At 43.6% G+C, this 25,488-nt stretch overlaps 1 protein-coding gene across 1 annotated transcript in view; it reads right to left on the bottom strand.

Moving 5' to 3' along the window:
- Positions 1 to 25,488, bottom strand: part of MED6 (RNA polymerase transcriptional regulation mediator-like protein) — a 139,765-nt gene that overhangs the window by 29,798 nt on the left and 84,479 nt on the right. The window contains exons 2-3 of the mRNA XM_086800592.1: positions 22,360 to 22,534; positions 21,405 to 21,474 (exon numbers count right to left, since the gene is read on the bottom strand). Coding sequence (XP_086656718.1) covers positions 21,405 to 21,474; positions 22,360 to 22,534 — 245 coding nt within the window. The remainder of the gene's footprint in view (positions 1 to 21,404; positions 21,475 to 22,359; positions 22,535 to 25,488) is intronic.

Here is a 25,488-nt window from a genome sequence, read left to right on the forward strand (position 1 = left end):
AGAAACTCCTCTGTGTCGACATAACTCTGTATATGCATGTGAAGTTTGCCAAGTATGGGAGTGACAGGAACTGAATGCCCAGGGCATGCCAAATCAGCCTGTCCAACTGGTCCCATCTCTTTAGCACGAATTCCTAACTTGGCTGCCAATGCTGGTGAAATAAAGTTGGCTCGAGCACCAGGGTCAAAGAAAATCAGCACTGTAGCATCTCTGATTTTACCCCATGCTCTGCACAATTCTGTCGCATCATCACATGGCTGGTCACCAACCATGTCAGGTATCAATCCTGCACTCGGCATTGTCTTCTTCTTGGGTGGCCCTTGTTTATCCTCCGCATCTTTTGGTGGCTGTTGTGGACATTTTGCAGCCATATGCCCTTTCTGTTCACAGATGAAACATTTCCCAGCTTGCATCAATGCCTTTCTCTCTTCAAATGACTTGCCATATAGTGGCCTCTTCTGTCCTTTGTCTTGAGGTTCCTTCTTCACTGTGCTCTTAAAGCCACGTGAACCTCCCTGTAGCAATGCATTAGCCATGTTTGCATTCTCAATGAGCTGAGTCATATTAGAAACATTGGTCTTAATGCAATAATCCCTGATTTCTTTGGGCAAACCACAGCAATACTTTTCTATTTGCTCTGACAATGGCACTGTCCTGTAAGAAGTTACTGGCAAGAGTGCATCCCAAAACTTCTTATTATACTCTTCCAAATTTACATAGTTAGCTGCATCAAGTTTGTGCCATGCTGTCATTACATCCACTTCAAAAGTATTTGTAAGCCAGGCAAAAGAAAACTGCTGCTTAAACTGAACCCATGTAGCAGGTGCTTGTCCTTGCATCAACAGTGAGGTCCACCATTGCAATGCATTACCTTTCAAGAAAGTAGCAGCCTTCCGCACCTTAGAAGACTCTGTAAAGTTACCCCCAGTGTATGCTGCATCAAACTGTTGAATGAAAGTCAGCGCTTTCAATTTGTCCTGCATCCCACTGAAAGTCTCAAACTTTACTGCTTGACCTCCTTCTTTGTAATCCTTTTGTACCTTTTCTGCATTAGTCCTTACTGCTCTTTGTCCACTAGGTTGAGAAAATTCAGCCACACTGACAGGTGCTGCGGGCCCCAAAACTGGACTAAAATAAGTTTGAAATCCGGGCTGCACATCTATATTGGCATAAAGAGGGTTCACAGCTTCCATAGGCATCATTCCTGGTGACCCTCTTGACATCAGTCCTGGCAAAACTGTGGGCGGCCTAGCCATGGCCTGGAAAACAGATCCACCACCAAAATAGCCAGGCTGGAAAGCAACGAATGGAGGAATGGTCGGCATGACCCTTTGCACATTACTTTCCTGGCCATTAAATGCATGTACCTGTGCCTGTGTAACATGCTGCACTGGATCAGCTGCCACTGCTGGTGTCTGCTCTACATGCTGTGGCATCCTTGGCATTTGTTCTTGTGCCCTCTCAACTGCATGCTGAGATGATTCAGCCTGGGAATCCCCTGTCCTTGACTGCAAATACCTCTTCATCCTGGGATTCTTCACCAACTGTTCAAAGGTACCCACCATGCTCAGGAGCTACGCATGAAATAAATCCTCTTGTTCCTGTTCTTCCTCTAACAAGGCTGGCTGTACTACTGGCTCCATCCGAGCAGAGGCTGACACCTGGACACCTGTCACCTCTATACGCTGTCTGCGAGTAGAAGAGGAACTCTCTTCGGCAGGGAGCTTGCCTCTCCCTTTGTCTGTCATACTGTCAACTGAAAGTTTAAGGGAACCTGTATCCAAAGAAAGAGACCATACTCTTTCTCACCTGTAATCAGTTGTACCTCACTATGTGTGTCTCCTGTTCACCCAATCCAATCCGTGTCCGGGCTCTTGCAAAAAAGAGGACCCAATCCCGGCAACGGAACCATAAAACCGGTCTATGGACACATAAAGCGGTAATTCATTCACAAATAACCTGGACTTACTCAGACACACAATCACAGAATCCTCGCTCCCTCGCTCAACAACACATTGGCCCCGAAGTCCGGCGCCCCTTGCGGTATTTCTTTATTGTTAAAAGGTTGGAAATTACAAAGCACAAGTGCAACAAAGCACTCTACTTGCATCAGCTGAGTTTTACAAATTCTGGGAGAAATTTGCCAACATAACTGCACTAAAACTGTTCCATAACATCTCAGAATGAGTCCCAACTGACAGGCTCACTTCCATAGGCTTCAGACTACCCAATGGAGTCCAAAACATCACAATTCAGCTTGCTGTAATTTTCTGCACAGACCTGTTTTCAGCCCAAAATAACCCTTGTACTGTTTCAAGGAGGCAACTAGCCTTTGCATAAAAGCATGAAATTCACACAACTGTACCTGATTTTATCTGATGAGAGCATTTCCATAGTCTGCAAGAGAGAGAAAGAGAGAGAGAGGCTGTGGGGAGCAAGCTCAACCCTCAATTCATGAGTTGTAGGGCAAGGGAGTGCACCACAAATGTTGGTTTTCCTGCAACAAAACCACATGATGGCTGCAAATAAGTCTCCTTTTTCCAAATTCCCACGCTTCCCTCTTCTCTATGAGGAAAATGCACCAAAATTTGACTCTTGGCACATTTTTAAGCCTTTTCCACATGCAATCTTCCAGGCTAAAAATCTCCTGACTGATTCACATTCTCACAACAATCCTTTGTCAGCTTTTGGTCCCCTTGACATTGCACAAACTGACGCGAACACTTTTCAATTCCGACACTGCCAAAAATAGCAGTTTCCTAGATTTTAGGGATGATGTCATCTGCATTCCTTCTGGTCTCCTGACCATCTTTGACCACTATGGTCACTTCAGAATTTGCTTAGAATTCAAAATACATTCACATTTCGGTGGCGGCCACTTACTAATGTAATCTGGCCTATACCCTCATTCAGTGGCCATGTCCTGGACACTGTCATTCATCTTTCAGTGCCCATGTCCTGGACACTGTCCTTCATCTTTCAGTGCCCATGTCCTGGACACTGTCATTCATCTTTCAGTGCAGTTCTCAAGCTTAGCCAACCACTGGTCCAAAGTCCCACTGGCTGACCCATTCTGACATTGCAATGGCCCAAGCCCTTCCAAGAGATCCCGGGGGAAAACAACAGCAACCAAAGAGAAAGAAAAGAAAAATATATATTTACAAAGAAATGTAAATAAAGAAAACAACTGCAAAAAGTTTCACCTCCTGGTGACAGAGGTTTTCACCAAAAAAAGAAAAGAAAAGAAAGTGTGTTCTAAGTAAAATTTACTAAGCCCGGGACAAACCAATAAGAGTAGTTTACAATAAAGAAAGCGTATTAGTAACGATTCTCGAAAGTGAGGCTAAGATGACCAACCTTCAAGGAAGAGATACCAACGAACAACACAGTGGCTAGGAAAGCCCCAAGAAATAGGGAGGGTCAAAGTAAGCTATGGCTTATGAATGGTAATATGAAGTAGTAACGGTCAGAGAAAATTCACAATGTATATACCAGATGCCACTCTGATCTCAAGGAAACATAAGCGAAACGAGTCAAACTAGCAGAGAATCCAAAATTTCAATTTCTCTCTAACATACTACACAAAGATTACGAATTGCCACACAAGTGGAGCAAGGCAAAACTGTATGTGAAAGTGGTAGTGCAAAGAGAAACCATAATGCCTAAAGTGAGGAAATTTTCACAGTAGGCTACAATATTGTTTTTCCCGAGACATACCCTCAACGAGGGATATTCATCAGTGGGTCAACAATCTCTTGGCTGAAGAATGTGTGGAGGAGTTTACTTCAACAAGAGGATTCTCAAAAATCTTGCTTAACTCAGTGCAGGAAGAGAAAAAGTTGTTTGAGATTGCACCTCTATTTTACACCAAGCAAATGGTGCATCTGCTGTCATGGGTGCTTGTTGCTACCTATCAAGGGCTGCTAAAACATCAATGCCCGTTATAGGTTGTTGTAGTGGATTTTCCCATTGAACTAAGGATGCACTGCCTTAGATAGCTCAAACATTGGGAAAAGTAGTGTGTGCACCCAAAATCATGGGCAATAGAAAAAAATTATGTGCTATGGCATACGAATGTGCCAACACCTGAAAGCATTAAAGTCGAGATTGCTGATGTTCCCATGGGGGAAGAGCCATATGTATTACACCGGTCTCCTTTTGTTGGGTTGTGTTTTAAATGTAACAAGTTTGGGCATTTTGCATCGGAATGCCCAACACTGAAATTGCACCCCCCCGAGGACTCAATTCCCTCTCGTTGGTGTAGGAACAACCAAAACTGCCATAACAAATACCAATGGTAAATGTAGTGAATGCAAATGCGAAACAAAGTATGGCACAAAATAAAGGAAAAACAATGCAGCAAGCACAAAATAAAAGCAATGTGCAAAACCGACAAATCAATCAAAGAAAAGATGTTGATGGTTGGGCAACACCAAATGCTCGAAGAATAGTGGCCTTGAAAAATAAGCCATTGATTGTGAGGCACTGGGATAAAACATCTATGCTCCACCTTGGGCGAATCAACTACATGTACATCCATGAATTGGTTGAATGCAATGGAGGGAGGGATGGAATACTTGCAACAAATGCATGGAGAGCTACAGAGAGATCTAGTATTAGCAAATGACTATATGCAAGTCGCATGATGGACATGACACCATGTAAATATGTAACATATAATGTGCAGGGTTTGTTTGATCCAAATAAATGGAGGTTCCGGACATGGTTTGCTTAATCAACATGCTTTTGCTGGAAAAGTAGCCTATTTTAGAGGTTTTAGTATATTTTGTGTGGGAATTGCTGATAACTCATGCACATGCATAATGATAGGAATAGCTTTGAGACCAGTGATCGCCTATAATGATCCTCTTGGTAGATACATTGTGCTGCAATGTATGCTAAATGAGCAAATGCATGAATTTGAGAGTGTATATGCACTAATTGTCACGTGCACTCCCGTGCCATGACTAATCTTCAGCATGAACTGGCCACTTTGATTATCCTTTATGTGGATGATCCTATTCTCACTGGCTGTCATGTGGAGCACATAGCTGTGACAAAGGCTGCCTTGTCAAAGGAGTTGGAGATGATCGACTTAGGCTTACTCCATTTCTTTTTGGGATTGGAGATTTGGCAGACCCTGAGGGGGTTCTTTGTTTCTCAACAACGGTATGTTCATGAGTTGTTGGAGATCTTTGGGATGGAGAAATGCAAGCCTATTTCTTCACCAATGGACCCAAACACCAAACTTACACTTAACGATCCTTGTGAGCAAGTTGGTGCCTCCTTGTATCGGAAGCTTGTTGGTTCATTGATTTGGTTGCTGAACACCAGATTGGACTTGAGCTTTCCAATGGGGCTATTGAGCTCATTCATGCAGACACCTTTGAAGACTCATTGGGACACAGGATTGCGGATCTTGTGGTATCTGCAGGGTACGAAGGATCTTGGACTCTTCTATGACATTAGAGGAAAAACGACGAAACGAGTCAGACTCGGCAAGGTTGGAGTGACTCAGATTGGGGAGGAGATCCAGACACGAGGAGATCCACATCAAGCGACGGATTTACCCTTGGCTCGGGAGCTATTTCTTGGAGCAGCAAGAGGCAGCCAACTACTGCCTTGTCTTCTAAAGAGGCAGAGTACCGGGCTGCTTGTGTTGCTCGCAAGGTTGTGTGGTTGCGGAGGTTACTTGGCAAAATAGGGTTTCCACATAAGGAACCCACGGTCATCCAGTGCGATAACCAGAGCTGTATAGCTATTGCTTAGAACCCGGTCTTCCATGCCCGGACCAAGCACATAGAGATACAATATCACTTTGTTCGAGAGAAGATTTTGACTGGTGACATCTTGCTTAATTATTGTTCGACGGCGGACAATGTGGCAGACCTCTTCACGAAGTCTCTACCTCAGGCGATGCTCCGGCTCATTGGGGTTGCTTCCAATGGGGTTGGTGCCTCCTTGTATCGGAAGCTTGTTGGTTCATTGATTTGGTTGCTGAACACCAGATTGGACTTGAGCTTTCCAATGGGGCTATTGAGCTCATTCATGCAGACACCTTTGAAGACTCGTTGGGACACAGGATTGCGGATCTTGTGGTATCTGCAGGGTACGAAGGATCTTGGACTCTTCTATGACATTAGAGGAAAAACGACGAAACGAGTCAGACTCGGCAAGGTTGGAGTGACTCAGATTGGGGAGGAGATCCACATCAAGCGACGGATTTACCCTTGGCTCGGGAGCTATTTCTTGGAGCAGCAAGAGGCAGCCAACTACTGCCTTGTCTTCTATAGAGGCAGAGTACCGGGCTGCTTGTGTTGCTCGCAAGGTTGTGTGGTTGCGGAGGTTACTTGGCAAAATAGGGTTTCCACATAAGGAACCCACGGTCATCCAGTGCGATAACCAGAGCTGTATAGCTATTGCTTAGAACCTGGTCTTCCATGCCCGGACCAAGCACATAGAGATACAATATCACTTTGTTCGAGAGAAGATTTTGACTGGTGACATCTTGCTTAATTATTGTTCGACGGCGGACAATGTGGCAAACCTCTTCACGAAGTCTCTACCTCAGGCGATGCTCCGGCTCATTGGGGTTGCTTCCACATCCAAGAGCTGAGAGGGGGTGTCAATAGTCATCTCCTATCTTTAGCATATCAATCAATGAGGACCTCTGTTGTGGGTGTGCCCGCCTAGGAGTTCTTGTTTATACTTTGGCCGCAGTTTCTCTTTGGTGGAGGAGGTGTGGACACATTACCTGAAGTAAATGACCTCTTGGTGGACGGTAGGGATTTTTGTGTAGCTTTCACTGTAAAGGCTTTGGTGAAATCTTCAGCCACGGCCACTGCTTTAGAAATTGTTGCAGGCTTAGCATTCTTGATGTCGAGAGGCTCATCTAGCTTTCGGACAAACTTGTTCAAAAGAGTTATTTTGTCCATTTGTGGAGCAAAATGTAGAAGATTGGTGAAGGCTTGGTGGTAAACTCTTTGATTGTCTTGCCCTCGTGGAACTCATTTATTTTATCCTCATGAAATCCTGGTGGGCAGACTCTTTGGCGAAGATATTGTTTGACATCATCCCTTCTTAACTGACTGGAATCAAGCCCAGTGGACTCATAGTAATTCTTCCACCCTGCGCGAGCGACACCAGCAATATTTAAGCGAGCAAGCCCCATTTCGCTCCTGTCATTGTAGGCGGCAACATCAAAATACTCATCCATGGAATTAATCCATGGTTCAACTGATTCTCCTAAGTTTCTTCTCTCTCCCTTGAAGGACTTGGTTGCGCTTTGTGAAGAGCTTCCTTGACATCATTGTCAAGGGGTTCTTCCACGGGTCCAAGTTGATGTTTGGCTTGATTCATAGCTTCTGAAATTTATCAAGAGCAATTTATTATTCAAAATTACTTAAGAAAAATATATTTAATACTTAAGTTCTTAAACAAAAGTGTATAATCCTTTCAGATTTATATTAGAGCGCCAAAAAGTTATTTATTTGCAGAGTGGTTACAGGGTCATTCTCCTAGGCTCTGGATCCAAACAGCTTAAAGCAGCGACCAAGGTGTTTGAATACAAACTTTTTATGAGGAAGATACACGCTAAGATGGTTAATCCTAGCAAGGTATTCACCCATGCATTAGCTACGCAAACTAGAGATCCAACATTCTTTAACTAGGCCCAACTCTTCCATGATCATTGCCAACTTGAGGTTGGCACCATAACATGGTCGAAGAAATCCTAAGTCAACATTTATGATGTTCCTTCTTTCTTCAAAGTCCCACTCGTGCTTCCACATGAGGATTTGTAGATGGATATAAACAGGGTTGATTTTTGACGAGAGGGTATGCCTGTCATCTAAAATTTTGATGATGGGTTTTAGCTTTACATTGCCCTTCGTGTGATGTTTTCAATAACAAAGTATCCTTCAAAAAAAAAAAACATATTTCGATCTTCTAGCATCTTACACATAAAAATCTGATGTCAAAGGAGAGAAAAGAACTATACTTCAAAGATATATTGAGAATTCTTACATTCAGCTTGATAATAAGCCTTAATGTCAAAATTACAAATTAAACTCATGTGGTACAAAAATTTGGAACCATGAAAGAAATAGTATCATGAACATGAAGTTCCACACATCACATGATTTAAGTCCACTCAAAATCATACACCATATGATTTAAGTCCACTCAAACGTGAGAAAAAGCATAATTATGAAAGAAATCTAAGTAACCAAGTGTGATTTTCTCTTGACATTCTACAAAAATCACATATCATAGATCTTGCGTTCCTTTGCATCCTTCCAAGTTTCAAAGACTCTGTCCCATTCAACATCATCCAACATTGGGCCTGTCGATGATACTCTCATTAGATCATCTAGAGTCTTAATTGTGAGCCTACTTCGCATCAAATCTTTTATTATGTTTTGCTTTGAAAACCCCCTCTCACATGCCACTGTGCTAGTTGGGATAACAAGGATTGCTTGCCATAGTTTCAATATATTGGGAAAGCTATCTTGCCAATCTCTTATCTTGGAGAAGGTTCCCCATGAGTCTTGCATAGTAAATCCCTTGCAATTTAAATACAAAGTGTCAATAAATGTGTACAATTCACGTTTACATGCCTTTTCATCAATCACAAAAGAGTTTTGCTTGCTTGATTGAAGATGCTGCAAGAGTTTATCAAGCCAGCACTTTGCATTACCCTCTCTTGTCGTTTCATCTTGAGCCTAATTGCATGGACTAAATAGTTTAGTTGCATTAAATAGAGGGAGATCAGGAAAATGAGCATTCAATCCATCCACAAGTGCTTGAATATAGTCCTTGGTCAATGCAATGCAACTCTCAATGGTATGGCCTACCAATTTTGGCTTCATCACCCTCATTTGCTGCATCTTTCTTCTCGCTCAGTTTAGGAATCTCTTTGAAGCATAAGTCATGATGATGCACGTGACCCTCCTTGTCTTTGATTTCCAAATATCCAAATGTGGCACATTTCAAGAATGGTGCAAGATATGTATCTTGCACGATAATCAGAAAAGGCATTATGATAAATGTGAAACCTTTTTTGTCTGGACAAGTTTCTTTCCAGACATCCATTGCATTCAAATAATGCATTACATTTTCCCATGATACCTCTTCACCTACAATCATATGTGATTGACCACGGGTGTTGTTATCATACAGTGGTGAATTATCGAAGTCTCCACATAGAAATTCATTTGCTAGCCATGGATACTGCAAAAGTTTGTGCCAAAGCTTAGCTCTTTGGGGTGATATTGAGGGAGCATAAACCGATGCAAATTCATAAACTTGGCCATTTAACATACACTATACAATGATCAGGCGGCCTTCTAGATCATTATACTCCATTATCGGTTGTAATGCATGTTTGACCAGTACGCAAACTCAAGTATTCAAGCCTGCATAATATATATCATAGTCATGGAAAAAATCAGTTTGCCCAGCTAGAGCATGCTGATTATGTTTGTGTAAGCAAACTATATCCAGTTTCATTCTGTACATATAGTCCCAAACCAATCTCCAGGTTCTTGGGTTATTCAACCCCTGTATATTATATGACATACATTTTATTGGCACATTCATTGTCAGAAGAAAGGGAGCAATTTCAAGTAAAGGCCACATCAATATCATCTTGTATGCTTTGCAGTTTCATCATTCCACCTTTAAACACATCAGCCCACAACATCCCAGCGTCAACATTTGCTGCAGTGGATGCTTTATTCTGATATGTAGATGGAGATGACTGTCCAAGTGCATGATTGCAATGGTCACGGTCTAACATTGAGTATTTTTCTTTGGATGGGCTGTTGCACAGTTTTGCTTCTTGTCTGCACAACCATATTGGCAACATGGGCAGAAATAAGTGTCCAGCTTGTAGGGGGCCTTTCTTGAACTACTGGTTCATTCACCATCAGAGGAAGAGGAACAGAATCAGCCGAAGGTCACAATGTGAGAGTAGGACAATTTGAAGCTAGATGCTCACCAAACTTATGGCATGCGAAGCATGAACCTGCAAACACACCCCATTTCAAGTCAAAGCATTTTTCCCCCATATGTACATCATCTATCTCCATAGCTATAGAGAGAGGGGGTGGGTTTATCAGTGTCCCACAAAATGCAGAAACGATTATGATTGCCCATCACACTTGGGGCACAAATTATACACACACATTTTTTGTGAAACCACTGTTTTATCTTATATTTGAGAACCCTCAAAGTGAGAGGCTCTCATTAAAATACATCTAAAAACAGTGGAAAAACACTTTGTAGTTCTGTTGATCAATCTGTAGCTCAAAACTGTCATGCAATGACTAACATTATGATTGGCGGAAGTATACGTACTCGTCAATCTGAGGTTGTGCAAACACCTCATAATAACAATCCAGCCATATTGTCCATTTAGCCCAATATCTCGCCCAGGCAAAGAAAAGAGCAGATTCTTATATCCTCCCATTTTCCCAAATGTCACCCTACGGAATCTTGTTCGCATATCCGAAAATAGACGATTCAAAAAATCCCTTGTGTCAGTGCATGCCCATAGCATACCCTCCATCTACACTGCAAACAATTTGGAGCCACATTTTCCGCTTTGTCAAATACTCTTCTATCGGGAGCGTTCCTGTGAGGCATCTCCATAGAAAAACCTTCTGTTTTAAAGGCAATGTGCTTTTCCATATCTTTCCCAAATTACCTTTCCACTAGCCTAAGGATTTGTTCATATGCCACCCGATTTGCATGTCATGTTATCCATGGCTGTGGAAGCAATAATCTATATGCCCTTGCCGTTGTCAGTCTACAAAGAGGAAACTCCGTGATATAACCTGGTCGGCTGTTCTTCAGCAGCCAATCATCTTGTCGTTGCCCAACCGATATATACGACATATCCCCATGTCTTGCTAGCTAAGCAACAACAAGTCTCCATATAGGGTGGTAATGGGCTCCCAATCGCCACCGTCGTCGTGCTTGTGGAAACAATACTAGTCTTCTTTCAGTCGATGACATCCCCCATTGTGCAAATTCCTTTTTGTGCTAAAAAATAAGCTTTTCTTGGCTCAACCACTTCCAATGGCGTATCAAATACTCTGCTCCAATGCACATTCTAGTTACCATTGTGTTTCCAAGAGGCACTAGCCTATGTATCCAATGCAAATAAATGAGCATAGACTTCCAATCTTGCAGCAATCTAGAAGAGTAGGGGCAGCTTGGGGTTTTCCTTGCACCTGACCTACCAAGATATCCCAGTAGGAGAGGTTCGAATGCCCAAAATAATCAACCTTGTAACGTGCACACATTGCAGCCAGCATCCGTGCCCATGGCTGTCATTGTTCCACGGAAGTTGTTATCATGGTACTTTTCTAAGCCAATACATGGTAACGTGTAAGCCCAGTGGGGCGTGCCATGAAAGACTCAACCACATGTCCAAGAGATAAAGATATAGAGAGAGAGGGGAGAGAGGGAAGGTAATAGGGATCTTGCACAATACACCACATTGAGCAGGGAACAGGTCCCGCCCCCTTTTCAGGAATTTATTCAAGAACAATCCAAGGGTACGCTGGCCAAGATCAATACAATCAATGAATACAAAACAGACATATATGCCGATGTAGGATATCCAAGTCGATGTTGATGTCGAGGCACAAGATCTCTGATGCCGTGCACACCACGGGGATGACCCACAAGCATCTCTCACCGGGCTAGTACCAAATCCAAATCCAATGAATCCAAGTCCAAATCAAATCTAAAACTAAGTCTAGATCAAGTCCAAGTCCAAGTCCAAGTCCAAATCCATGTCCAAGCTATATGTCTAAGTTCCATGTTCATGTCCAAGTTCATATCCAAGTTCAAATCCAAGTTCAAGTAGTCCAAGTTCCCATGAGTAATATCCACAACTCTTACAACCTTGTCGATAAAGAAAACCATGAAAAAGCTCTTTCTGGCAAGAAAACTAATATAAAACTTGTTTTAATAGTTTTTGGGCAATAAAAACATCCAAAAAGCAGTTTTTAGGATTTTTGGAATAGTTTTAGGGTTTCTGAAAGTTTTGTCCATACAGCTCTGTACACGCGTCCCTATTGCCCGTGCATATGCCCATAGAAGTCTAGGGCTGACCGTACATCTGAAAAGCAGTTGGAGAAGGTGTTGATGTCGAAGAAGAAGCTCTCCTAGATCATAATGATGCCCACACACACTCCACGATCTCCTTCATGATGCTACAAGAGAGGTTCAAGCCCTTCTATACTTGAAAAGGGTGCTTTTTGCCAAAAGCTTGTCCATGCTTTTGCTTTGCTTTTTCCTTTTTGCCTTTGCTTTTGCTCTTTTTACTTTTATTAATAAAATATTACTCAACTTTTGGTGCTTTGCTTTTTGGCCTTAGAGCTGCTTTTTGAAAAAACGCCTTATAGCTTTTTGGTCCGGCTTAGTCTCCTCTTTCCAATGGTACCATTGGCTCGCGGGGTCAACCCTGTTTTACTTTTTGCTTTTTCTTGCTTTTTTAACCAAGAATGGTGCTTTTTCTTAATCAAATCTTATGAACCCTGTCCCCATGTCTTCTTCCATCTATCTGATGTCCGGGCATGGGTTTCATCATGTGAAATAGAGCTAGGAGGGCCAAATAGTTACATTTCCTCCCTCTTATATCGCACTTGTCCTCAACTGTAGAATGCAAGTGTTTCAAACACATCCATATGTTCCATGTATATCCGTGTGTTCCAAGTACATGAAGTACTTCCATATGTTTTTCAAGGTCCTAGCCCCATCTGGTGAGCTTGTGCATTTGGTCTTTCCCCATATTTGTGGTGTCATCTGCTCATCTGGCAACATCTCAATGCCTTTTCTTTGACCAATGTCCTTGTTCTTGATGGTACATCTTCGTTACCTGTCACATGTGTTAGATAAAATAAATGCATACCTACCTCCTGCAAAAACTAGACACAAGCTAGTCAACAAACAAGCATACATCATTCGCGTCTACTGGGTATTCCAGTACTGGCCAGATAGTCTGTAGCCTAGTCAACTATCACATGCCATAAATCCAAGCATTGTCCATACATCAAAAACAGCACACAAAGTCAAAGAAATTCAAACATACATCAGTATGCAATGCACAAGTAATGATCCTTCTGTTCATGGATTGTCTTGTCTGGTTTCATTGAAACCGTGCTGAGTCATCTGGCCACTAGGACAACTCAAACTATCCTCAAGGCCATCTGGTCACTAGGACCGCCCGAGAGTTCTTCCATAGTCATCTGGGTCATCTAGTCGCATTGACTGCCCGACTATGAGATCCAATACAGTCATCTGGGCCATCTGGTCACAATGACCGCCCAACTGTGAAATCCAATACGGTCATCTGGACGATCTGGTCACAATGACTGCCTAACTGCGAAATCAAATGCAGTCATCTGGGCCATCTGGTCACAATGACCGCCCGACTGCGAAGTCCAAGATATCTAGCATCATTGCCGTCCAATGGTTCATATGGCATCGTTGCCTCCCATATACAAATCTCATTTTGGCATCGTTGCCGTCCAATGGGTCATCTAGCATCGTTGCCTCCCATATACAAATCTTGCTCCTTGGGCTATCCGGCATCGTCGCCACCCAACTAGAGCATGTTCAAGTAACCATTATAAGCAGAACAATGGTCAATTCTAGTCCAATATATATATATATACAACGAAGAGAGCTAGAGGCACAATCCCTCTAGTCCAATAATGGTCAATTCTAGTCCAATATATATACAACGAAGAGAGCTAGAGGCACAATCCCTCCCTCTTGAATCTGTCTTGATCGTAAGACGTCCATATCTGTTTTTCAAATACATCTGGACCAACCATTTCTTCATAAGCTCGAAGTATATCTAGATAGTCCTAGAGGTACTTCTCTAGCATCCATTTCACATCTAATAGCAAATAATTCTCGAATTCCAAGAGAAACTTTTTGACCACTGTCTTTCCTCTTTTTCTCATAGAATGAAACACAATCTCTTCTGGCTCTTCCACCCTTGGTGGATCCTCCAAAACAGGCTCCTCTGGAGGTAACCTGTACATGGTTTCAATAAACTGTCATGGAAGGCATTATGTGTCCTGCAATGATTTGAAAGGCCCAACCGATGATCTTCTTGGTAATCTGAAAGGTCCATATATCATCATTCCCTGACTTTGGCAATCCAAAGATAAAATCCATAGCAATACTCTTCCATAGAACATTCAATGGGTGCAATAATCCCGCTAGCTTTTGTTCGTCAAATTTGTCCTTCTAATAAACCAAACATTCTCGAATATATAATTGAATGTTCTTTCTCATAGTAGGCAATAGAAGTAGCTCTCCAAAGCTGAAGTGTAGTCAAGGTGTCTCTATGCCCCATGTAGAAAGGAGCATGGCACTTCCATTTCCTTGGCCTCAATTTCTTATGTCACACATAACCTGGGTTTGCATCATAAGAAAACCCTACTTGATGACATAAAAGGTCACCAAATCTCTATTCTGCAATCTGTTCCAAAACATCTTTGAAATCCTCTTTAGTAGCATAAGGATCCTTCATCAAAGTGAAATCCATAAGGTAACCCCATAGAAACCTCATGGCTCAAGGGTCTCCAAGATAATGCATATGCTTTCTTGTTGTCTTTGACATTCATGGGCCACAGCATGGCCTTTTTGGTTCAAGACTGCTCCAATGCAAGCTCATCATGTTCAACCACAAAAAAGGTCTAGAATATCCAACACTGGTCCTTTGCTAGCATAAAGTCTCAATGCTTCAAAAGGATTCTGTTTCAGCTTTGGTCCACAAAGATCCCATGGCTTTATTTGCCGAAACATGCAATGGCCTAAGCACCACTGCAAACCATTTGTCGAACTTCCTAGCATGATATCAATCTGATGATCTTCCGATTTTTCTAGCTTCTTTGCCTTCATTTCCCTTACCTGTCCTGAGGAAACCGCATCTGAAAGAGTAGGCCTAGGAGTAGCTTCCTTGTCTCCTCCATGATAAATAGAGCGGGTAGCTCTAGATCCTCCTGCAATGGTGACTTCTTTGGTCCGAAGATAGGCTTTAGTTTTAGGATTTCTGAAAGTTTTGTTCGTACATGTCCGTACAACTCCATACACGCGTCCATATCGCCCATGCATATGCCCATACAAGTCTAGAGTTGACCGTATATCTGAAAAGACAGCCAATCCATCCCATCCTGGTGACTTCCACTTACCCAGTCTAGCAAGAGCACTTTGCAACTCCATGTTCGTGAAAGGGGATTCCATCTGTGCATCTTCTTGTTGATGAACTGATCCACAGCCCTAAGCATACTTAAGAACATTGATGATAATTAACTTGAGATTAAGACACAAAGGAGAGAGAAGAAGAGAGAGATTAGGTGTCAGGTTTTCTTTATTCATATGGTACAAAACGGTTACTGAAGCTTGTACATGATGGAGGCATATGGTTAGCCCCATAGGGGTTGACCCTTAGCCCTTCTACATGAGTTCTACTGAATGCTATGATGAATGATGACTGAATTACTGAATAATGAATTGTGTCTTTGCTGAAAATGAGATGATGCTTATATAATACATTGAGACTGCAGTCAGCCAGTTATCCAGATTGTCGGCCTGTTTTGGTGGACAAATACCTACTGAATTTGTATCTTTAATGCTGTGTTTGTACGGCTGCTGTCCACACCTTTGCCATGCTGTTGGCCGCCTGCTGTTGGGACCCCAGCCGACAGCATCTCTGCTGGCTGCCAACAGGGTTCCCAGCCCCTTCATGATGATGCCAATTCTGTAGCTAATGCTTATGGAGATGATAATGATGATGTAGCTGATGATGGTGCTTGATGATGACTTTGATGATGTAGACAATGCTGCTACACTGATGATGATGCTTCTGATGTCAATGTTTACCTAAATACTTGTCCTAACTGCTGCACTAATCAGGGATTAATTTTATATTAGGATGCAATGTTGTGAGTTGCTTCTGCACTACTCTCATATCCTATAGAATCCTTCCTCACATGATGCAAAGCATGCAGCTTTGTATTCAGCCTCTATCGATGAGAGGGCAACAGTGGGTTGTTTCTTATCGATCCAAGAAATGCATCCCGAACCAAGAGAAAAACAATACCCTGTTACTAAGCACCTGGTCTCCGAATCACCTACCCGATTAAGGCCACAAAAGCCACTGAAGGTCTTGCCCACACCATACGTGACGTCACACTCCTGAGTACCTTGGATATATCGCAACACCCACATACCTGCTTTCCAATAATTCTCCCAAGGCTTGTTGGAAAACCTGCTCAAAACACCAGTGACCAACACCAAACATACAGTCGCAACAAACCGTCCTTTTGCCCAACAAACAAGATTGGTGCTGCAAAAGGTGTCCTACTAGGGCATATGACACCAAATTGCAGTAATTCTTCAAGCTGGTGGTCCTCCTAGCCCTCTGTGGCCTTGGTTAGGCACTATGGAAATTTGCTCAAAGGTTCCAAGCTGAGTACAAATTCTATCTTGTGATCCTCTACGTAGGAGGTTGGGAGTTTGGGAGGTAGTTTGTCCCGAAGGAACAACTTTTGAAACCCGTCATGTAGCATTGTGTACCCATCCATGGTACTGGCTATGGTCTAATTGTTGTCTCAATATATATAATCATGTATTGTGCGCCTTTCCAAATACCCCTCTTCACCTAAAGATGAGAGATCAAAGGAAAGTTCGGGATTCCTGTTGGTCATGTCCACTCCTGGCTAGTTCAGGTGTGAACCCAGCTTACTCACGGGCACTTTTTCCCTGTGACTAGACACAGGCTTTTTCCCCGTGTGAACACACTTATGTGTGTTGGGCACTTAGCCCGAGGCCTTTTACTACTCACTTGTACTTTCATTTCATATCATTATTGAGTACATCTTTTCCAGCACTCTCACGTTTCTCTCTGCTTGATATTGTGTGTGTGTGTGTGTGTGTGTGTGTGTGTGTGTGTGTGTGTGCAGGCTAGCTTCCCTCCTACCCAACATTGGTATCATAGCCTGGTTAGGGTTAGGGTTAGGGTTTTCCCCCTACTGCCCTTCAGAGCTTGAGCTTCAGCCTATTGGCATTAGGGTTTTGCTGCATTAGGGTTTTGTTGTTTAGGGTTAAGGTTTCACCTTGCCGCCGCCCTCAGCCACCACTGTGTGCCACCTAGGGTTAGGGATTCGCCTTGCAGCCGCCACTGTGCTCAGCCGCCTGTCAGATCTGCGTGCAGCGCCGCCACCTTCAGATTCGTTGTCGCCGCCTTGCGTTGCCTGCAACACCGGCGCCCTGCGCCACTTGCAATAGCAGCCGCCTGTGCCAGATCTGACAACTCTGCGCCTGCTGTCAACACCATCGCCGCCATCGCCCAAATCTGCGCCGCCTCATGCTCGTACTGTTCAGATCTGCTCCGCCCCTGTGCTGCCCGTACTACGCCGCCTCATGCCCGTACTGTGTACCTGCTACCCGTACTGCTGCCTCATGCCCGTACTACTGCCTGCCTTGTTGAAGCCACTGCAAGCTCAGTAATTTCCTTTTTGATTTTTTCTCAATTTTTCAAAACCTCAGAAATTGCTAAAATTAGCAAATTAGTTGCATTAATTTTGGTGCTTTGAGCCTTTGAGCCTACAATTGCAACATTGGCACACATTGGCATTGATTTTAGCAGATTTGGTGCATAATTACACTAGAAATTTGGGGATTCTGCAGAAATTGGCACTATTTGCAAGCAATTTTGGGTATTACAGGCACATTTGGTTGGCATTGGGGCATTTCCCCCAATTTTTTGGGTATTATAGGCACATTTGCTTGGCATTGGGTCATTTGCCCCAATTTTTGGAGCATTACAGCATTTGGTACAGCTGACAATCGCATTAGCAGATTTACAGGTGCAGGTCCGATTCAGATTTGGTCTAATTGGCTGCCTAAAAATTAGGGCTTTTCTACATTGAGCCCATTTTTGGAGAATTCGACCAATTTACCTTTGATTTGACAGGATTTGAGCATTTGCACCTTTTACAAGTATCGGCTGATCGTGTTTTTCACAGCACATGTATACATTTGTGGTTTGCTGTAGAATATGTATGCCATTGTGGACACTTTGACAGATTTACATCATCGTGCAATACAATTGCAGATTTGGGACATGCATATGTATTTCTCGTGGTGAAGGACTTCCCTTTCAGTCCATTATTATCCTGCTATTTATCCCCCACATTCTTACGGTTTTGCTGGGCATTGCCTACTCATGGTGACTTGTGACAGATTTGTTGTGTTATCATGGCCAACAGTAATAATGACCTCTTTGGAATGCTATCTGAAGAGGACAAGGTCAATGGGAATAACTACCCTATGTGGGCTTATATGATGCGTCATGTTTTGGTTGCCAAGAATGTATGGCTATATGTGGATGGCACTGAGGAACGTCCTCTTGCACCTGCTCCAGCGGAAGGTGAAGTGATTCCCGCTCACCCTCCTGCAGGTCTACCTCCTCGTCTTCCTCCTACTCAGCAGCAGCGTACTTGGGATGCTAGGAATGCTCAGGCCCATGCATTGATTGCTCTCTCGTGCTGCAGGCATATCATTCCGCACATTCGTTCCTGCACCACTGCAAAGGGTGCTTGGGATACCTTGGCGGCGGCATATTCAGGTCACAATGAGGCTCGTGTAGCTTACCTTCGGGGCAAGCTTGAGACTGACCGCATGCTTGAAGGTGAATCTATCGATCATTACCTTACGCATGTGAAAGACCTACGAGAGCAGCTCATTAACATTGATGAGGTCTTGACAGATGGCTATCTTGTTAAGACAGTTTTGCATAATTTGCATGACCCTTATCAAACACTCGGCACCACTTTGCGGTTCTTGGCTGGCAATGCACCTAATGCGGTCACTTTTGACAACCTTGTGACTCTCTTGCTCAATGAAGAGCAATCTCGTTCCAACAGGAATAACATGATGTCTGCTGAGTCAGCAATGACTCCTCCCTTTCGTGGGAATAGACCTGGGCCTAAACCTAGCCCATCGAATCCTCCCAAGACAAAGGACAAGCCTGAAAAGAAAAAGTGTTGTAACTATTGCAGGAAAACAGGGCACACCATAGAGGAATGTAGGAAGCGTATTGATAGTGAAAAAAAGAAGAAGCTGGCATCTTCTTCCATAGGTGCAAATCAAGCCAATTTGGCTACACATGTGTAAGCCTTGACCCTTACATCTTCATCGCCTGCAGAGATGTCTTCTGATGCCGTTGCTTTTGATGACTATGCTCTATAGTCTGTACTCCATGGTATGCATTGTCTCGCAGATGCATTTCAGGGGGAGATTTTACTTACCCACGTGCAGTTGGTGATGCCTCATGGTCACTTATGCTTGTTGACCCTTATGCTGGTCTATGCTAGATGCTTTCTCTTATGTGATGTCTACTGGAGATGCCTTTTATGTTGTTTTCCCTTGCAGCGGGATTGTTTCTACAGTGTTGATGTTGTCACTTTACTGGGAGTGCCTTTTACACACTTGGCCAGTGTTGGCTTGCTCTCATGGTTTTGACATGTCACATGTATATTATTCATTGTGGGATTATGCATCTTTACACTTGCCATACATGCCAACTCTAACGAGCGAAGTGACAAGTTACAACAAAATCACACACAAATTATGTGTTCTGAATCACGAGTTTGGCACTACAAACCTCAAAGTCAATAGCGATACTCATGCCTATGCCAGACCCCTCAACTTTTTTATCCATCAGAGTCAGAGGGAAACACGTTCACCAAGCCGCCTGCTCTATGATTACATTCTCGGTACTGCCCACTGTCGCACAGAATGACAACTCATTGTCTCTCAATGTACCCATAACACTTGAGCAACTCTAAGTGCTCATACTCCTGAGGGTCAGCCTGCTTATCTTCTAGCTCCCTATTAACAATAGCACCAACAAAGGAACTGGGAGCTGGTAAGGCTAGGAAAGTACATGAATTTTGGGGTTGAGCAGCCACGGGTTAACTCACCACCATAGCTGTGGAGGCAGGAGCCGGGGCTAGGGTCTCGATTTTCTTGGGACACATCTTCGATGTGTGTCCCATGGTGTGGCACCAGAAACCTTCATGCTGATACTCAGCCTTTTCAACCTCGTTGAGCTTGACACCAGTCTTGCCTTCTGGTCAAGAGCTAGCTTAAAGCTTCAAAGCTCTCATACCAATGTTACATACGGAAGCTTAAGGATGCTTTTTAGCTTGTGTGTAAAACGCAAACAAGCACAGATGACAAATCTGAAAATAGAGAGGGTAGAAGAAAGCGAGAAAGACAAGTATACCAGATTGGGTCTGAATAACCCTCTGAAGGGCCCCACAGTGAAGGTGTATTTGCTTTATTGCTGAATATGTAGACAGACTGTCCTGGGGGCTGAATCGTGCCCTAGAAACAGGTTGGAACTGGTTGATACAAGGTTCCCTGGCTGCCACTGGTCTGGACAGCACTGCAGCTCCTGGAACCGGTGTAGTTAGTTCCTACACCAAAGCAGGGACGGAATAGGGTAATAACCTCTTCAGTACAATGCTGTTTCAGCACTGTTTAAGTGCTGTTTTTGGGCTGTTATGTTGCTCGGTTGATGCCAAAATGCAGTAGGACTTTGCTTTAGTCCTCCTGCGGGGCATTCACATCTAACTCTGACACACCTGCGGCGGCTCAATGGCTGACACATCCTTGGACAAGGGCTCACAATGGGCCAAGTGTCCAACCACACGGCCTTGCACTTGAGTGAGGTAAAGTCATGTCCACGGCATCCGAGTGCCGGATGCACGTGCCAGACTCTGAACATTTCATTTAGGACGTCATCATGGTCCAAGAGATCTGCTCTTTAAACATTATGCTTTTTAAACAAAAAATTTTTGGGAAATACACCCAAAACCTATGCCCATGCACTAAGGTTAAAGGAGGCATATTAAATCTTAATTCTATTCATGTAAGAGCTTCGAGTTTACTAGAGAAACTCATAGAGTTCAAGTGGCATTGGAGGAGATTCCATAGCATTTAATAAAGCCCACAAGGTTTGACTCTAAGCCCACATGGAGCCTAGATACGTGGAGCGGATTGAGGAGAACCCTTGAGCTCATCAATGATGTCATGGAGCTTTGTAACTTGAGCCTATATAAGAGGCCTTCTATCAATATAATATGATAACGAGCCTTTGTCTAATTCTCTTAATCATGTTATAATGACAATGCTCATCTTCTGTGATCCTCCATAACCCCATCTTAAACCTCTCTCTAATGCCAACAAAAAAAAGGTAAACAAAACAACTGAGCAAGTCTGCTATTTTATAATCTAAAACTGGAAATAAATAAATAACCAAGTAGGTATGCGTTAATCTCCTGCACAGAAAGGACGACCCTTACCATATCCAATCTTCTCAAGTTTGGTTGCAGCCTCTGAAAAAGCTTTAGAAATGTGATAAAGGGCCCTTACCTGCCAGGCCCAGCACATTGTAAGAACACAAATACTCTAGGAATCTTGACAACTGTACACAATTGGCCTCCATGCTCTCATAACCTACTTCATTCTTAAAACTCAACTGCTCTTCTTTTTGATCAAAATTTGCTATGATTAAGTTAGTGTGTTGTCAACTGGTTTCCACGTTTTGTCGTGGGTATATGTATGTGTACGTGTAAGCATTTTTGAATGCAGATTCAATCTACAAGGTTGTAAGTGAAGGGAAGGGGGTGGGGGGTGGCATTAAATAAAAAAACAGGTGGGCAAAACAACTTGGGAAGGCCACACAGCAAGGAGAGGTGAGAAGATAGGAAGGTCGGACAAGACAGCTCCAATAGTGTTTGCAAGCAAGTCACAGAAGAAGGAATCACGACAGAGGAAAGACAACAGACACATGCCATGCGTTCACCAGAATATGCGCATGAGCAAGAAGGGTAAGCACAGCTTTGCAGCAGACACATGCCATACGTTCACCAGAATATGCGCATGAGCAAGAAGGGTAAGCACAGCTTTGCAGCAGACAAGCTTCATCAAGCTAATATTTACTATTGATATTCATCATGGAATCATGTCCTAGCACAAGTTGTACAGATTGACTAAACAACTGTACCACCGCCCGGGATCACTGCGGCTACAAGGGACTAGAAGGCATATCCGCAAAAGCAGTAGTAGTTTAAAACAGCAATCCTGTATATCTATGCAAGAAAGGAAAGTTATTTTTTGAGATTCCTTTTTATTCTTTAGCTTCTTAAATGTCTTTTTCACTTTGAGGTAGGCTTCTTGATTACTATTGCATGGTATTAAAGGTACATTGATTTGATTACGAGGAAATAAAAATAAGAAATCAAATGAAACACATACCACTCTTGACCCTATCACATTATGTAAATTTGGGGCTTGATAGATAGAGCCATCTAAAATGTAGTATGCAGATATAGGTGTCACTTTCTCTGGACCATCCCGTTTCTGTTTTCTAAAGACAAACAAATTAGGCTCTTGAACTTCATGAAGCATATACTCAATCCCCATCATTTTCCTGTTGCAGCATGAACAGCATCAGTGATAAAGTTGCTCAATGCTGATAAACATTCAGGACCAACCTTGTGTGCCTAGTTAAGAACTTTGCCAGCACATCAGCAGCTTTAAAGAGGAGTAGAATATTCAAATCTCTCTCTCTCTCTCTCTCTCTCTCTCTCTCTCTCTCTCATGTTTCATGGAAGCATCTATTGGGGGCTGGTGCTCCTCTCGTGTTTCATGTTTCATGCTCCTAGTATTCCATCATGAGATTTCCATGGACAGTTTTGTATCACTCCAGTGAGATAGTTTTGATTTGTTCCACTGTATTTTCTGTTCCATGATGAGATATGCCATGGACATAGTTTTGATTTGTTCCACTGTATTTTCTGTTCCATGATGAGATATGCCATGGACATTATTGTATCACTTTGGTCTCTGAGGCCCATCCGGTCTTTAGTAGACGCTTAAAATATCTTTCTTTCTTTCTTTAGTGACACACTGGCATGAACCGATGGTAACAGTTCATGAGAGATGGCAGGGTCATTATCACTAAGCAATCTCCTGGAGTTGACCACAGGGTTCCATTGCAGTTCCATACTGCTAACCTCAAGCAAGGATGTCATTTTCTATACAAAGACTCATCAGAACCCTGAGAGGATTCGCCATACATAGTCAGATATGAGTGAGAGTCAATTTCCCGAGGCAAGACCCTCACATCAGGAGGAGTACGTTGCTCAGGAGGGGTTGCTATTCTTTTTAGACCTCACCTCCAACAGATTCTCAACATCGTCTAGAAGGACGAGGTGTGAGGGAAAAAGGACAAAAGGACCAAATATATGAGAGATCAGAGCAAATCAACACAGCATGCAATGAGTGAGTGTATATATGATAAAATCCAGTACAAAAGCAAAGTATGAGACTCCGAAGGAGCAGAGAGGGCTGCTGTACCGTGATAATGCAGAGGGTGGAGAAGGCCACAATCCAAAGCAGATGGTAGGCTGCTGTCCTGAAGAAATGAGCAGAGAGGGCTGCCGTCCCAATGTCGAGGTCAAGGAGTAGAGAGGGGCTGCTGTCCCATGAGCTGTGGAGAAAACGCTGATGTGCTGATGTAAGCACTGATGATGTGCTGAAGTAAACGCTGATGTAAGCACTGATGATGTGCTGAAGTAAAACGCTGATGTAAGCACTGAATGTAGTAGAGAGGATGCTCAGCCTATAGCAGCAGCCGGAGAAGATAATCGGCGTGTAGCAGCAGTAGGAGAGGATGCGCAACCAGAAGATGCGACAACACCAGCATCAGCAGAAGGTAATAATGCACTGCCTGAAGATGAAGGAGCACCGGCTGCAGCAAGACTCCGGGTTGTGTTGTCTCTGAAGTGAATAATGTTGAGTTTCTTTTAAATGCTTGAAGGACTGCTGGTCGGTCAGGGTAAACTGTCGGCCAGCAGCAAAGACAAAGTAAATACCAAAAAGACCCTTTTGGGCTGGATAAAATGGCATGTTCTCACACACCCCCTCTCAGGCCAAAAGCGAATCATGAGAGAAGATGAAAAAAGGGGTTTGAAGACGAATGGGGCGTTGGTTTGTCGATGGTGTAGAACCGTTTTTGAGTTTGGGCGGTACTGGATCAATGCCACAATGCAAGAGGTTTTCACATGCATGAATGCCCATTTTTGGGTTTTCATTCACACATGCCAAACACAAAAAACAGAATGCTATGCACAGGGAATGCAAGATGGTAAATGCAATGCAGTGGGTTTTCACACGAGTCGTGCCCTCATGGTGTTTTCACTGACTCATGTGCCCGATACAACAATGATAAAAAAATCTAAAAGGAGAGGAAGATCCCCCCCCCCCCCCTCAATATGCGGAGGGTGATGGTGGAGCACCGATGCCGATCCGTTCGCGAAGACGCTGGAGGATGGGCCAGTTGATGGACTTTGTAAGGATGTCTACATGGTTGTCCGCCGTAGGAATGTACTAGAGTCTGATGGTACCAAGCTCAACATGTTCACTAGTAAAATGAAAATGGGCACCCACATGCTTGGTACGGTTAGAAAAAATAGGATTGCCAGCAAGGGCAATCGCACTCTAACAGTCGACAAAGATGGTAGAAGCGGTGTCAATGGGAATGCGCATCTCCGTAAGAAGCTGACAAAGATACAAAGCCTCAGTGGTGGCATCATAGAGGGCCCATATAGGGCCTCAACGGAAGAACCTGCAACGGCTGCTTCTTTCTAGACCAAAAGAAAGGGGCAGATCCGAGGGAGTACAAATAACCACAACGAGAACATCGGGAATCGAAATCACCGGCCCAATCGAAGTCCGTGTAACCACGCAGGGTGATCCCACGACCATAGTGAAGTCCAAACATATAGGTACCTACTAGATAGCGAACAGCCCTCATTGCTGAACTCCAATGTGGCCCACTAGGAGCATTGAAATACTGACTTGAAATGGATGTGCAATAGGCAATGTCAGGTCGAGAATTTGTGAGCCATATGAGTTTCCTAACCACTTGGCGGTAGACTCGCTCTTCATGTGGAGATGAGTCTTGTTCCTTTGATAGTTTGATGGTTGGAACTTGGATCCAATGGGGTAGCCACAAGGATAGCACCATCAGGAAAGTAGGAAGTAATGAGTTGAAGACAGTACTTTTGTTGGGACCACCTCCCTGCCAAGGAAATATGAGAGAAGACCGAGATCAGTCACCTCAAAAGTTCGTCTCAACTGTGCCATGATATCAGCCACTTCGGCTTGATGTGAACCAGAAATGATGAGGTACAATACTAGGTAGCAAACCATCCCCTGGTCTATGTGGCATAGTCACAGGGGACGGAAGGGACGTCTGCTTGGAACGCGGGGACGCCGAATTGGGACAGAACAGCGACGGGGACGGACGGACGTCCCCCACGACGCGTCACTCACAGGGGACGAGGACGGGGACGGGGACGCCGGTGGGGGACGGCTCTG

Source organism: Cibotium barometz, chromosome 1 (genome assembly GCF_041138505.1).
Source record: "Cibotium barometz isolate CiBa-2024 chromosome 1, ASM4113850v1, whole genome shotgun sequence".
In the NCBI taxonomy this organism is placed as follows: Eukaryota; Viridiplantae; Streptophyta; class Polypodiopsida; order Cyatheales; family Cibotiaceae; genus Cibotium; species Cibotium barometz.